At 44.7% G+C, this 15,815-nt stretch overlaps 1 protein-coding gene across 1 annotated transcript; it reads left to right on the top strand.

The window, feature by feature from the left end:
• The first annotated feature begins 10,646 nt into the window (after positions 1 to 10,646).
• Positions 10,647 to 14,700, top strand: SRSF6 (serine and arginine rich splicing factor 6). Its single transcript, XM_047067659.1, has 6 exons — positions 10,647 to 10,879; positions 11,103 to 11,251; positions 12,601 to 12,725; positions 13,086 to 13,294; positions 13,562 to 13,645; positions 13,742 to 14,700. The coding sequence occupies exons 1-6, from the start codon at positions 10,773 to 10,775 to the stop codon at positions 14,100 to 14,102; spliced, it is 1,035 nt and encodes a 344-aa protein (XP_046923615.1). The 5' UTR covers positions 10,647 to 10,772; the 3' UTR covers positions 14,103 to 14,700.
• The last annotated feature ends 1,115 nt before the right edge of the window (positions 14,701 to 15,815 follow it).

The following is a 15,815-nucleotide window of genomic DNA, read 5'->3' as shown; positions in this document are numbered from 1 at the left end:
AGGCCAGGAGGGCCCAGTTTTAGTTTTTGGTGAGATGAGTAGAAGGCTCAGGTGGGGGTTGCGTGGAGGCACCGGGATGGAGGAGGGGAGACTTAACTGAGGCTCTCTGGGAACAACAAAGATGGCTCAAAGTACTTGATGCTCTTGGTTTTGCTTTTCTTGCTTTTATCATTTTTATTGGTGTATAATTTATATACAGTAAAATTCACCCGTTTAAAGTATCCAGTTTGGGGTGCCAGGGTGACTCAATCAGTTAAGCATCACACTTCCACTCAGGTCATGATCTCACAGTTCGTGAGTTCAAGCCCCACATCGGGCTCTGCACTGACAGCTCAGAGCCTGGAGCCTGCTTCACATTCTATGTCTCCCTCTCTCTCTGCCCCTCCCCCACTCATGCTCTGTCTGTCTCTGTCTCTGTCTCAGAAAAATAAATTAAAACATTAAAAAAAATATACGTAAGTGGCACCTGGGTGGCTCAGTGGGTTAAGGGTCTGACTTCAGCTCAGGTCATGATCTCACGGTTTGTGAGTTTGAGCCCCAGGTCAGGTTCTGTGCTGACAGCTCAGAGCCTGGAGCCTGCTACAAATTCTGTGTCTCCCTCTTTCTTGGCCCTTCCCCCGCTTACACTCTGTCTCTCTCCCAAAAATAAATGAAAACAGTAATAAATAAATAAATAAATTAAAGCATCCTGTTCAATGAGTTTGGGTAAATGCATAATTGTGTGTGAATACCACCACAATCATGGTATGGGTCATTCCCTTCACTCAAAGAAGTTCCTTCCCGCTTCTCTGCAGTCAGCTCTCTCCTCCAAACACCAGCCCCTGCCACCAGGAATTGGCTTCCTGTTCTTTTAGTCCTGCCTTTTCTAGAACATGATATAAATGGACTCAAACATCATGCGGTTTTTTGCGTCAGGCTCATCCCACTTGGTATAATGCATTTGAGATTCATCCACACTGTTGTATTGTTCCTGTGTATTTCTGAGTAGTATTCCATTTTACAAATACGCCCCCTTCAGTTTATCCATTCACCTATTGACATAGACATTTGGGCTGTTTCCAGTTTGAGACTGTTATGGATAGAGCTGCTGTGAACATTCCTGTACAAGATCTTCCTGGTTTATACAAAGTTTTTCATTAATTGATTTTTAATTGCCAAATAATACATGAATGCATTCTTTCTCTTATCAAAACAATACCGAAGTAAGGTGAAAATCCTCACACACTGCACTGGCAATGCTTTTCAAACTTTAACACAAATCCTCCTGGGAAGCTTGTTTAAATGCTTGTTTTAGTCCAGTAGGTCTGGGTGGAACCTGAGATCCCGCGTGTCTAACAAGCTCCCAGGGAATGCTGCCAGGAACAGAGGCTCCAAAGACCCAAGAGCCCCGGCCAGTATTTCTCAAAGCATGATCACCTGACCATCTGCTTCACAGTCACACTGGAAGATGCTGAACATGCATATTCTGAGGCCCTGCCCTGCACCCAGTGACTCCACCTACGAGGGATGGAGCCCGTAGACCTTTATATTTAAATGGTGCTCACCAATATCTGAGGACCACTGCTTTGGGCCTACAATTTTTGGAAGAGCTGACTGGGTCTGTCTCGTTCCCTGTTATCCCCCTGAGCCTAGCACAGAGCCCGGGCCATGCAAGGTACCTTTTAAAAAGACTTATTTTCCCTCACTCTGCTAGGAACTGGGTTCTACACCCTGGGCACACACCCTGGATGCTCTCTGGCATGGTGCAGTTCGCTTGACTCCTCTGTTCTAGGACATTAGAAACCACCATTTGATGCAGCTTTTGCTGCCAGAATAAGGGCTGTGGTGATAAGCAAGGGCACGCACAAGACATTTGGGAATATGTTTCAGCCTGAACGTATCCAAATAACAGCATGTAGAACTAATGATGGGTAAAATGTCTGCAAGCCACAGCCTAGTGTCTGGCGGAAAAACAGAAACCTACATGCACCAGCTCAGGGGAAGACCTGGGAAGAGAGCCCAGCATTGCCTCCCATGGGACTCTGACAAGCATGGAGACCACAGTATCCATGAAGTACGCCATGGGTTCTTGTATTTGTCTTCGGAGTTTCCCCATGGCCTCGTGCTCTTCACCGGACATGAGGCCAACTAGGACTTTCCTCATCAGCACTGTTTCTCCCGGCTGCCCCAGGACTGAGCCTACCTGCCAATAAGCACCGGATTTCCATTCTGCTGCCTCACCTGCTCCCATTCTCAAGACAAACATTGTTTGCCGCAACTGGGCTATTCCAGAATTCCAGTTAGGTTCCTTGTAAGAGAGGTAGGGCTGAGTGAGGAATTGGACACCAGGCAGCTCATAACTGGCCTGGAGAACAATATGGCCACAGCAGCAGCAACGGGCAGGTGCAGAGAAGTCCAGGGGGGCAAGGTCAGCCTGAGGGCCACCCTGAAGAAGGTCACCAATGAGTCTGAGTACAGAATGCTTAGCAGCCACGGTGACAAACAGACTGAAAAGCAAGCCCCAGAAGAGATGTTTCAGGGACTGTGGACATCTAGCCAGAAGAGAGGACTTACTTGAACAGAAGGTCTGAGGGCTGCCCCCAAACATCTGGACGACCTAGGTGTGGGAAACAGATGTGGTTATTTGAACAGCCTCAGGGACACAATCAGGACCAGTGGCTAGATAAGTCAAGGAAGCAATTTTTCACTTTTATAAAGAATTTACTCAAAATGAGAGATGTCCAAAAATGGACTTAGCTGTCTGGTTAGGCAGTAAACTCTCAACTTGGGAGATGTTCAAGTAAGGGCCAGAAAACCTGGGAGTGAATAAGGTGTTGACAATCAGAAGATTTAGATTGAGGGACCTTCAAAGACCTCCTCTCTCTGAGCTTCATTGACCCCTGGACCAGGCAGCCAGTGGAATTCACCTACCGCTGTAATCATACAAATGGCCACCAGATGGCGACAGACCCCCACCTTCCCAGTCAAGGAGCTGTGTGTCTACAGAAACCTAACTGGAAGACAAAACCAAAATAGTTAACTGATTCAGACAAAGTGACATTCATGGGCAAAGACTATGAATCAAATCCTCAGGAGCTAATTAGTCCAGCACAACCCAGAGTGCTCCAAGTCAAGTAAATTATAATTTTTTGTTTTACAGAGATATTCCTTTTTTTAAAAAAATCTTCCATCGAAGTACAACATACATACAGCAAGGTACACAAATCAGAAGTGCACAGCTCAATGAATTCTCTCAAACAGGGCACACCTGTGTAACAAGCACCCACCTCAAGATACAAGCTAGGACCCGAAGTCCAGAAGCCTCCTTCCTGGTCACCACCCCCACTGTGACTTCTGATACCATAGATCGGTTTGGCTTCTTCTTCAGCTTTACATACATGGAACCATATGGTATGGGTTCCTTCGTGTCTTGCTTAGATTCTTATGTCGTGAAATCCACTGATTGGGCTGTGTACTGTAGTTCAATCTCATTGCTGGGTAGTAGTGTGTGGTATGAATAAACCACAAATGATTGGACCACGCTCTTTTTGATGCGCATCTGAGTGGTTTCAGTTTGGGGACTCCCACGTATAATGCCACTACGGATTTCTAGTACATTCCTTTGGAAGAGCATATGTACATGTTTCTTTAACAGAATTGCCAGGTCACAGCGGTGGGCGGTGGGCTAGCAGCTTTCAGCTTTAGTTGCCACTATCACACAGTTCCCAAAGTGCACCAATTGCCATTCCCACTGACCATGTACGAGACTTCCTGTGGCTATCTAGCCACACCAGGATCCTGTCTAGGTAAGTTCCAGTGGAAGAGATGTGGGATCTGGAGTGAGCATCCCTGCAGAGGGTCGGAGTGTCCGGGCAGCATGAGTGAGTGGGGCTTGAATCAGAAGGAAGAAGAGTCCATTCCATCAGCAGGCCCTGATGACCCCTGCAGCAATAATACCTGCTAAATGGACATACTCGCTTCGGGAGTTCGCAACAACTGCCTGAGCGGCGCTACTCTCACTGAGCACTCACTGCATGCCTGGCACTTCTCAGGGCTGGAGACGGCACACAGAGGAAACAGACAACGTTCCTGCACTAATGAAGCTCACGTTCTAGCGGGGGTGGGCACAGACAGTAAATAATATGTCAAGTGATGAGAGTTCTATATAGAAAAATAAAACAGCATAAGAAGATACAGAGTGCAGGGGCGCCTGGGTGATTCAGTCGGTTGCGCATTGGCTCAGGTCATGACCTCATGGTTGGTAGGGTCAGGCCCTGCGTCAGGCTCTCTGATATCAGCTTGGAACCTGCTTAGGATCCTCTCTCTCCCTCTCTCTCTCTCTCTCCCCCTCCCCTGCTCACTCTCTCTCTCTCTCAAAAACAAATAAAACATTTAAAAAAAAAAGATCTAGAGTTCAGAGAGGGATGCTAGTTTAAAATGGCGGTTATTGGGGCTCCTGGGTGGCTCAATCGGTTAAGCAATCGACTTTGGCTCAAGTCATGATCTCACAGTTTGCGAGTTTGAATCCCATCAGCTGCTGTCAGCACAGAGCCGGCCGGCTTCAGATCCTCTGTCCCCCTCACTCTCTGCCCCTCCCCCGCTCTCACTCTCAAAAATAAAATAAAACATAAATAAAGTACAATAAAATAAAACAAAACAAAACAAAATAAAATGGGGGTTACAATGAGATGTCACCTCACACCTGTCAGAACAGCTGCTTTCAACATGTGTTGGTGAGGATGTGGACAAAAGGGAAGCTTGTGCATTGTTGTCGGGAATACAAATTGGTGCAGCCACTAGGAAAACAACGGGGAGGGTTCCTCAAAAAATTAAAAATATAAATACCATATGATCCAGCAATCTCACTTCTGGGTATATATTCAAAGGAAATGAAAGCACTATTTCAAAAAGATACCACTTTTTGAATATGTTCATTTCAGCATTATTCACAATAGCCAAGACGTGGAAATAACATAGGTGTCCACCGACAGAAGAACAGATAAAGAATGTGGCATATGTATATGGAATATTATTCAGGCATTAAAAAAAAGAAAACCCTGCCTTTTGTGACAACATGGTTGGGTCTTGAGGGCACTGTGCTAAGTGAAATAAGTCAGACAGAGAAAGACAAATACCACATGTTCTCATTTATATATGGAATCTAAAAAAGCTGAACTTGTAGAAACAGTTGCCAGGGGCCAGGGTGGGGGGGAATGAGATGTCGGTGAAAGGGTACAGACTCTCAGTTATAAGATGAGTAAGTTCTGGGGATCTAATGTACAGCATGGCGACTACAATTCACAATAGACAACACTGTATTAACAACTGGAAAAATGCTGAGAGCAGATCGTAAATGTTATCACCCACATATAAAAATGGTAATTATGTTAAGGGGACGGAGGGGTTAATTAACCTGATTGTGATCATCATTTTGCAACATACATGTGTATTGAATCATCACATATTACACCTTAAACGTATGTCAATGATATCTCTATAAAGCTGGGGGGAAAATAACATATCAAAGAATAAAATAAGTAGTTACAGGGGTGAGAAGGTGACTTTGAACAGAAACCAGAGATGAGGAGACAAGTCACAGGAAAAGAGAGCTCCAGACACAGAGAGGCATTCAATGCAAAGGCCCTGTGGTGGGTGTGTGCTTGACATATTCAAGGCACAGTAAGGAGCAGATAGAAGGAGGAGTAAGGAACACTGAGAGCAAGTTAGTGGGGACATGATTATGTAGGACCTAACCTCACTGATGCTGAGAGACAACCACAAGTCCAACCCCACATACACATGCATACTCATATAACGTGCTGGGGCTTGGGAGGTTGAGAAGGTTATTGTTGTTTAAAAAAATGAAATCATGCATATATTAACCCTGGCTTTTCTCACTTAACAACATACCATGAGCATCTCTATAAGTCTATATCAGGGGTTGGGGTAGGCAAACATTTTCTGTGAAGACCCAGCTATTAAATATTTGAGACTCTGTGGGAGACAGTCTCTATTGCAACTACTCAATACTGCTGTTGTGGTTGAAGAGCAGACACGGTATACGTGAGTGAATGGCTGTGTTCCACCAGAACTTTACTTACACAACAGGTGGCAGGCCAGATTTGGCCTAAGGTGTGTTTACAAACCCTGATGCATAGCTCCCCTGTTGTATTCCCAATGCCAAGAGCAGTGGCTGGCACACAGAAGGCACACAATAAGTATTTGTCAAATCGATAAATCTAACATTCTTTTTAGTGATTAGAGTATTCCACTGCTAGAATATCATCTTAGGGCCTAAGGTTTTACAAATCAATCCTCTTGTCAAAAAGATTTCTAGGAGTACGGTGGCTGGGTCAAAGCCTCGTGAACTTTCTGTTTGTCGAAGGTCACCATCTCCTTGAGACCCTTTCCTCTCTTGGCTTCTTCTGTGACACTGTATTCTTTGGTTTCTTTCCCTATCTCCCTTCCCAGTCTCCTTTCCTGTATTTAAGTTTCAGAGTCCCTCTGGCAGGCAGAATAGTGCCCCCACCAAAGATGTGCATGTCCTAATCCCTAGAATTTAAGATGTTACCTTACTTACATGGCAAAAGAGACTTTGCAGAAGTGATTAGGTCAAGGATCTTCGGATGGAGAGTGTATCCTGGAGTATCCAAGTGGGCCCAATGTAATCACGGCTGGGGGTGGGGGTGGGGGTGAGGGACTTATAAGAGGAAAGCAAGAAACTCAGCATCAGAGGAGGAGACCTGGCAATGGAAGCAGAGGTCAGGGTCAGAGTAACTGTATGCAAGAAGGTCTCAACCAAAATTCATGGTTTCAACGATGGAGGAAGGAACCACAAGCCAAAGAATGCAGACAGTCTCTAGAAGTTGGAAAAGGCAAGGAGACAGATGCTCCCCTAGAGCCTTCAGAAGGAGTGCAGCCGGGCTGACACCAATTTTAACCCAGTGAACCACTTGACTCCTGCCCTCTGGAACTGCAAGCTAATAAATTTGTGTTGCTTTCAACCCTTGAGTTGATGGTAATTTGTTACAGCAGCCATACAGCTTACACATAGGAGTTAATACAGTCCCCAGGGCATAGTTCTGAATTTTCTTCTGCTCTCCGTCTACTTTTTTGGGGGGTTTCATCTAGTATGTGACAAACTCACAGATTTATATCTCGGGTCCCCTCTGTGCATTTTTTCCACTTGACATTAATAGAGTTTATTTATTTGTAGGTTCTTAATGTAAGCATTATACCAGGCATGTGCTTGGATGCTGTGGGCTCAAATTCATGTATTGAGAAAGAAAAAAAAATTATATGTTCACAGTTAATTATACTCAGAGCCTTACATTTTCTTGTCATATTGCTCAGATAACACCAGATATGTAAATATTTCAGTATATCCCCAGTCTTCTTTTTTTAATGTTTATTTATTTATTCTGAGAGAGAGAGAGATAGAGAGAGAGAGAGCAGGAGGGGCAGAGAGAGGGAGAGAGAGAATCCAAAGCAGGTTCCACACTGCCAGAGCTCAACACAGGGCTCAAACACACGAACTGTGAGATCATGACCTGAGCCAAAACCAAGAGTCCGATATCAACAGACTGAGCCACCAAGGTATCCTCCCCAGTCTTCTTGGGTGGTGAAACCTCATTATCCTTCCACTTTTGCTGAAAATTTTGGTTACTCCTTGAATACTCAGAACACAAGGGAAGCCCATTCTCAGTGACACACATCCCCTCACTGTCACAAGCAACACCTTAGGTGTCAATTCTATGCTTTAGCAGACATTTGTCAACATTTCAAAACATTTTGTTAACCCCCCAATTTTTTTTACTGAATTATAATTGACATACAATGTTATATTAGCTTCAGGTGTGCAACAGATTGATCCAAAAACTATACATCACTCAATGTTCACCACCTTAAGTGTGGTCACCATCTGTCACCACACCATATCATTACAATACTATTGACCATATTCCCTGTGCTATACTTTTCATCTCCATGACTTATAACTGAAAGTTTGTACCTCTTAATCCTCTTCACTCAATCTATTTTTAGTTGTCACAGCTGGGGGGAGGGAAAGAGCTACTGGTGTCTAACAGGTAGACGCCAGCCAGGAACACTGCTAAACATCCTGCAGTGCACAGGACAGCCCCCACAACAGAAAATTACCTGGCCCCAAATGTCAGTAGTGCTTAGGTTGAAAAACCCTGTCTAGATGAACCCTGTACAGATGTTTTTCAAAAAGGGTTTGGATTAGCTTGGCAACATTTAATCCAATACCGCAATTGAAATGTACCTTTAATCTCATCACTTCCGAGCTCTTTCAATCATCTGATTCACATTTCTTTCAAACTCTGTCCCTGACAATTTCCATTTCTGAATTCCATTTCTACAGCAACACCTGCATACATTCACTCCACTCCATGTAAACACACTTGAGTTGCCAAGTTCAACCCAAGTCCATTCAAGATGACAGCTTCTGGAATGCTAAGTTTTCCAGACATAATATAGCAAAACCGATCACAATTCAGTTTATACCCACTTCAAATCACATGGTACTTGGGATTGAAAACCACAACAATGTGTGCTCTAAACTATCCTTTACAATCTGGGTATTTATGGATGGATTCAAAGTTATTAACTCTCTTTTGGATCAGACTGAGGCCACTCTCTCTTGCTGACGGACTTCTGCAGTTACCTCCACAATTTTAGAATCAGCAATAGTGATCGTTATCTGCCACAACTGTAGGTATCTAAAAGAAGTGGCCTCCTGTGCTATACATCCATCATTTCTCCCTTGAGTCTTTCTTCCAAAATATCAACAGAGGTGAGTTAGATCATCAACAAGACTCTACAGAATGCTGATGGCCCAACAGTACCTTCAATGATGATCATTTGAGACTGTCTTCTGTAGTTGGTGGGTTAATGGTTTTTTGTTAAGAGTAGCCACTGGGGGGGGCGCCTGGCTGGCTCAGTCCATGGAGCGTGTGACTCTTGATCTGGGAGTAGTGAGTTCCAGCTGCACATAGGACACAGAGATAACTTAAACAAAAACCCAAACAAACAAGAAAACAAACAAAAGTAGCCATTGGCCTTTGGGGAGAGGTTAGAGGAAGCAAAGGATGATGTTACCTGCATCTTTCTCTTTGGGCACATTAACTGCAAAGACAGAAGGTGACACCCCATTGCCTATATTCATCTTTTAGTAAGTACTACCCCATTACCTTCCCAAATAGAATGTTCAGTCCAACCGACACTGTATCAGCGCCATTTCCTGATGCACCTCTTCCCATAATGAATTTTAACATTTTTTAAAATAGTGACAATTTGATGAGTGAAAAAATGTCGCACTGTTGAATTTTCTTTTCCCTAATTACTATATCCCACGAATTTTTATAGATCTATATTCTTGTGTTGTATTTAACTTTTAAGCACTATCTAGCCTTTACCGCTAGATGCCAGCATTAACACTTCTCCCCCTGTCGTGATAATCGGTTTGCTTCTAGACTTTGCTAAAAGTTCCCTGGAAGGCCAAATCGCCCTCTCTCAACCAGCTAAAGAATATCAAGGTTGAACCGCTCAAAAAGAAATGGAATATTCGGAAATGCCTGAACAGCCAGTGTTATCTCACCGATACTGTTTCTTCTCTTGGCTTCTGTAACACCGTGCTATCCCGTCTTTCCCCACCTCTCTACTCCCTCGTTCCCAGTCTCCTTTCCTGTAGTCAAATTTCAGAGTACACTAGGGCTTTCTGCTCTCCACTTAAACTTACTCCTTCGGGGTTTTCATGTAGTTCTCCAGCTTTAAAAGGCATGTCCAATGAAACACTAAAAAAAAAAAAATGTGTATTTCTATACACACGGGGGCTTCCAACCTGTTGGTTCACGGGACTCTCCATGAGGAGGAGAAAAAGAGAGCACCAGTGTAGGAGGGCTGCCAGGTCTTGATTAACTTTCTTGGGCCAGAGACCTCGGTCGTACTCCCTTTGGGAGCACCCACAGCGAGAGTGGAATTACCACGTACACAGCAATCTACAGGTGACTTGCCAGTGTTTCAAGAAAAGACCCATGGAGGGGGACGGGCAGCGAGGCGGTCAAGGCTGATGATAGCTGTGAGACCACCAGGGATAGAGGCCAGCAAGGCTGTATGCTCGTAACGCGAAACCGTGCGGGTCACCACTACTCCGGAGGGTAAACCTCGGATTAGGTGAAACGGGATAATCATGGGTCGGAGCGCGCGTTGCCCGCCGAGCGGAGCGTGAGCCGATCAGTGGAGGAAATTTGCAGCCTCGCTTTAAGGAGCCAATCAGAGACCACAGAGTCCTATTAACGACAACATCAGGAACCAATGAAAACCGGGAGTCCTCCGGGACTGCCTCCCAAGCTCCTGTCCCGGAGAGATCACACCAAGGAGGTTTTTTAAAAAGTACAAATTTGAAGACAAGTCTGTGGCTCGACGACGGGAAACTACGTTTACAATAATGGGTGGGGAAAATTGTGTAAGCGAGCAGAACTGCACTTCCCCAAAACCTCGCGGAAGTGGACCTGCAAGTCACCCCCGAGCCCTGGGCTCCAGAGCGGGAGGGTACGTGCTGCGCGCTGACGCCACGCGCTGGCCCCGCCCCCAGCTCGCCCTCCCTTATAGTGCAGCTCTGGCGCGCGCGCACCATTGTGTGGCTGGACTCGGCCGCCGCTGCGGTGTGAGGCGCGTGTTCGGGCTCTCGCCGTCCCCGCACCCGCACCGCGGCTCCTGCTTTGCGGTCAGCCGTTCGACGCCAGCCTTCGGGCCCCTCGCCCGCCACAGACATGCCGCGCGTCTACATAGGACGCCTTAGCTACAACGTCCGGGAAAAGGACATCCAGCGCTTTTTTAGCGGCTATGGCCGTCTCCTCGAAATAGACCTCAAAAATGGGTGAGTCCGGCCTGGGAGCCCGCGTCCGTCCGCAGTGTCCTGGGTCTGGCGGCGGCGGGGTCCGCTGGACAGAAGATGGCCCAGGCCGCGGCGCCGCGTGGCAGGGCCTCCAAAATGGCGGCGGCGCGGGGTCGCGGGAGCGCGCGCGGAGGGTGGGCGCGCGGGCGTGCGCGCCCCCGGCCTAACGTCGCCTGCCGGTTCCCGGCTCTCGCACCGCCCCCAGGTACGGCTTCGTGGAGTTCGAGGACTCCCGCGACGCCGACGACGCCGTTTACGAACTGAACGGCAAAGAGCTCTGCGGCGAGCGCGTGATCGTGGAGCACGCCCGGGGCCCGCGCCGCGATCGCGACGGCTACAGCTACGGAAGCCGCAGTGAGTCCCACCCCCGCGCGCTCCGCGTCCTTGGGATCCTGGGGGGCGGGCGCAGGCTTAGGGTGGGCGGGGTGGGGCCTCCCAGCCCGGGCAGGCGCGGTGGCAGGGGTCCACTGGCTCCAGTGTCCCCGGGCGCCGCTGCCTTCACGCCTGCCCGGGACAGCTACGGGACGCCGGAGCGCGGGGATTGGGTTGTGGGTTTTGCCTAGCCAGGGTTGGGCTGTTTTGGGGCTTATATATTTAATTTTGTTGTTGTGGGGTTTTTTGTTGTTTTTTGTTTTTTGTTTTTTTGCTAAGTTGGGGGCGGGGGGTGGCTTGGGCCCCTGTCAGCACTGTCGTGGGCTCTGCCCACGGAGGAAGTGAGGGATGGCAGTATTTGTTGTATCCCCTTGCTTACCTGACAGTGCTTTAGCTAGAAATGTGAATGTTTTAGAGTAGAAGTTTGAGGGCAGGCTGGGGTGGAGGTGGGGTGGGGTGGGGACGGGGTAAGGGGAGGAGTTTTAAGTTTAGGTCTTAGAGTTATTAAAATTGGCGGGGGCCAAAGAAAATACTATTTTTAACTAATGTGGTATAGTACCACACAGATTTAAATAAGCTTTATGCTGCATTTGAATTATTTGGGGCATGTTACTGGGAGGAGGTGGGAGGGGTTTGGTTATGTTAAATGTTTGATGTTGAAATTGTTGCATGTTGAATTCAAACTTTTTAACAAGTCCTTGATGTTTCAATTTGAAAGTGACCAATGGGGCTGAGGCTGTGTCCACTGAGGCTAAGATGACTGCCTTTCCTGATTGGCCTTGGCTTTTCCATACATTGTGTGACCCTTGCCCTATGACCCTTTGGCTGACCTTACCGGAAGCCATGACGACAGCAGCCTTTTGCCATTAGACGCAGGGTGATGGTGAGGATTCCAAGGGTTAGACAAAACTGGTTAATCTGAACTAGGTGACTGTTACCTTGCGTGTTTTGTGGCCAAACCACCACCAAAAACCTCACACTGTGATGTAAGTACTTAGTGTAACTAGTAAACATTTTTGTAAAATGTAGAAATGCATGTAATCAGTTAAGTTTTATATTTTACAATGTTCTGTAAAATAAAACTTAGCGAGGTAAATTGAATAAAGGAGCAGTCACTCTCTAACAGATTGTAGGAGAAGTTTAGTTGGATTTAGTCTATTTGACTTGCCCTTAATTTAATTTATGGCAAATCACAACTGTATCGAAGGTTTAGCAGTATAATAGCAAAGTCCTACTCCAGTAAATAAAAGTTGATATGTTTGTACTAACTTTCAAAAAACATGCATCCCTGTCATTACAAAGCATCTAATTATTCTCTTCATGTGATAAAGGTGGTGGAGGTGGATACAGCAGTCGGAGAACCTCTGGCAGAGACAAATATGGACCACCTGTTCGTACAGAATTCAGGCTTATTGTAGAAAATCTTTCTAGTCGTTGCAGTTGGCAAGATTTAAAGGTATGTGCTATAATTTGAGATAAAAATGATACGGCTGGGGCACCTGGGTGGCTCAGTTAAACATCTGACTCTTGATTTCAGCTCAGGTCATGATCTCACAGTTGGGTGGGTTTGAGCCCCACATCCGGGCTCTGCGCTGATAGCTCGGCGCCTGCTTGGGATCCTCTCTCGCTCTCTCTCTGCTGCTCCACCTACCCGTGTGTGTGCTCTCTTTCAAAATAAATTAAAAAAAAAAAAAGATATGGCTAATGTTTAAAAGGTAGGCTTTTGCTTCACTTTTTTCTTAAATTTCTGAGAATCCAGTACAGTACGTAGATTTTTTTCATTACATTTCTGAGTTTAATCTTGTTGCTTCTTTAGGATTTCATGAGACAAGCAGGTGAAGTAACCTATGCGGATGCTCACAAAGAACGCACAAATGAAGGCGTGATTGAGTTTCGTTCCTACTCTGACATGAAGCGTGCTTTGGATAAACTGGATGGTACAGAAATAAATGGCAGAAATATCAGGCTCATTGAGGATAAACCACGAACGAGCCACAGGCGGTCTTACTCTGGAAGCAGATCAAGGTAATTTGTTGAAATACAGGGAAAGGAGAAGAAACCATATTTGCTAAGAGCAAAGAAAAATTCAAGCAGCAGTATTTCAATTGATGCTTAGTTGAAATTCAGTATGTAGTCTCTTTTGTGTTGTGCATCATTGAGGTTCTTTTCAATGTTTTAAGGTGGACTTAATTTATGGTAAGAAATTATATTTTGTTTACTGTTTTTTGTAAATGACACAAAAGTTTGTGTTGAGATATGAGATTAATGTTTTTTATTGCATCTTTTGTTTAGGTCACGGTCTAGAAGAAGGTCACGAAGTAGGAGTCGCAGGAGCAGCCGCAGTAGATCTCGAAGTATCTCAAAAAGTCGCTCCAGGTAAATAATGAGCTGTTAGATCTTTTTTTCTGAATGTTACTCTATTTGTATGTTCTGGCAAGGTATTGAGAAAAAAATCTGGCTCTTCTTGTCCAGATCCAGGTCTCGGAGCAAAGGTCGATCACGTTCTCGATCAAAAGGCAGGAAATCCAGATCAAAAAGCAAATCTAAGCCCAAGTCTGATCGGGGCTCCCGTTCACGCTCTCGAAGCAGATCTAAGGAGTATGAGAAATCTCGAAGCAGGTCTCGTTCTCGATCTCGTTCCCCCAAAGAAAATGGAAAAGGTGATATAAAGTCAAAATCTAGATCAAGGAGCCAGTCTCGTTCAAATTCACCCCTACCTGCTCCACCCTCAAAGGCACGTTCTGTGTCCCCTCCACCAAAAAGAGCTTCAAGATCCCGTTCTAGATCTCGTTCAAAGTCGAGGTCACGGTCCAGATCGAGTTCCAGAGATTAACTTAGAACTCTACATTCTTTGCACACTATTATGGAACACTTTCCTACTTGCTTAAGCAGTTACTCTTCCATGTTTGTACTTGGCCTCTTTGCAAGAGGAATCTCCTGAAAACAGGGGCACACAGAAATTTGATTTGTGGCCAAATTTGATGAAAAAGATGAGGTTCTAAAGAAATGGTGGCATGAAGTCAAAGATCCTCTCCCTTCTTTGTAGAATTAAGATAACTTTGATTTTATAGCTTTTGAGCTAAAATAACTTTTGTAAAGATTAAGCTCATTTAGATTTTTTTTAAGTATTTCAGCAGGATCTGCTGCAGGGGTTTTGTTGTTTTGTTTGCTTACTTTTAAATTAACCGTTTCAAGCTTTGAATACCTAAGGCTTTAGAGGGAGAACCCAATTTTCAATTATGTTGGCTTTTTATAAGCTTGAGTTATGTAAGATTTCAATAAAAATTTGCTACCAAGATAATTGCCTTACTGAATAGGTCACTATTAAATTCCTTTAAATATTGGTAATCTCTTTGTGGAAACGATGTAAATTCAAAGTGTAAAAGAAGGCAAGCCTCAGACCAGCAATAAATTATTGGATTTGGATAACATTTTGTGCTGTTAATCAAATTTGCCAAAGTCCTATCTGCCCCTTTGAGTTTAAAAGGTATTTCGTGGTCCGTCTATTATACGATTTTGCCTAAGTTAGTGGATTTTAAATGATGAAAACTTTTCAACTTTAATTGAACTCTTGAAGAAGTAGTTCTTAATACTTGAGAACCCATTTAGCCTGGTAATCCCACTTTATGGAGAAATGGTCAGTGTAATTAGTGTTTTGTTAGAATATGGTTCCATGGTCTTTAGTGTTTGTTGTATGAAAATGGAAGTAGCCTTTCTTTGATTGGAAATTTAGCATATTCTTGTTCAAAGTAGAAAAGCAAATACTGCATTTTCAGCTGGAAGATTATTATATTTAACAGGCACTTAACAGGTTGCTTGGTAAAATTGGTTGCTGATTAGAGTGAAATTCCACCCAGCCATCAGTCGTTAATGGTTGATGGGGTTATGTGATAATTGATTAGATCATCCTTGTAACTTTACAGCATATGGTGGGCTTGAAAAGAATTTACATGGGTAACCTCTAAATTTTCTGTACTTTAATATATGCTGTGGAAGCCAAATTATACTGCAAATTTGTAGGAGTTACTGGATAACCAATGGGTCCATGCATCTATAAACCTAATTAGTTGAAGTTGCAATTTGAGAAATGAATTACCCTCTATTTTTATGTTCAGATACTTTAATTCCATTTAAAAGCACTCGTTAATCTTGGTTTGAAACCAAGATACAGATTGTTTGACTCCGCTTTATTATCTTCTAGGAACTGTCACTGCATAAGGTGTCAAGGACTGGATTGTACTATAGTGGGGCATAGTGGCATAGTGCTCATCATGCCACAGATGTGACTAGAAAGCATGATAATCTAGAGTTGGTTTGTAGGTTCCAATAATCCAGAAGGCATACCTGAGATGAGGCTGCTTGAGAAAATTGAGTCAAAGATTTAGGTGTCAAAATCCCAGAGTAGCTGGGAGGAGTACTTGCTAGTGCATAGAAAGATTTGTTATTCAGAAATTTCTGAGCTTCCTGTTAGAAAATTTTAGAGCCTACTCTTAGGAAAATAGTGCCCCAAAAGGCTGATGCTTCTTCCATGACCTTATTTTCTTTT

This window comes from Lynx rufus, unplaced genomic scaffold, assembly GCF_022079265.1.
Source record: "Lynx rufus isolate CCGP_SWC_20201006 ecotype Redwood Valley unplaced genomic scaffold, mLynRuf1.p SCAF_8, whole genome shotgun sequence".
NCBI lineage: Eukaryota > Metazoa > Chordata > Mammalia > Carnivora > Felidae > Lynx > Lynx rufus.
The sequence above is the reverse complement of the archived record's forward strand: the minus strand, read 5'-3'. Positions and strand labels throughout refer to the sequence as shown.

Excerpts from the sequence above, each read along its gene's own strand:
- SRSF6 (XM_047067659.1), top strand. The coding sequence starts at position 10,773 with ATGCCGCGCGTCTACATAGGACGCCTTAGCTACAACGTCCGGGAAAAG. Across the intron at positions 10,880-11,102 it reads GAAATAGACCTCAAAAATGG|GTACGGCTTCGTGGAGTTCG; the intron begins GTGAGTCCGGCC and ends CACCGCCCCCAG. Across the intron at positions 11,252-12,600 it reads CTACAGCTACGGAAGCCGCA|GTGGTGGAGGTGGATACAGC; the intron begins GTGAGTCCCACC and ends CATGTGATAAAG.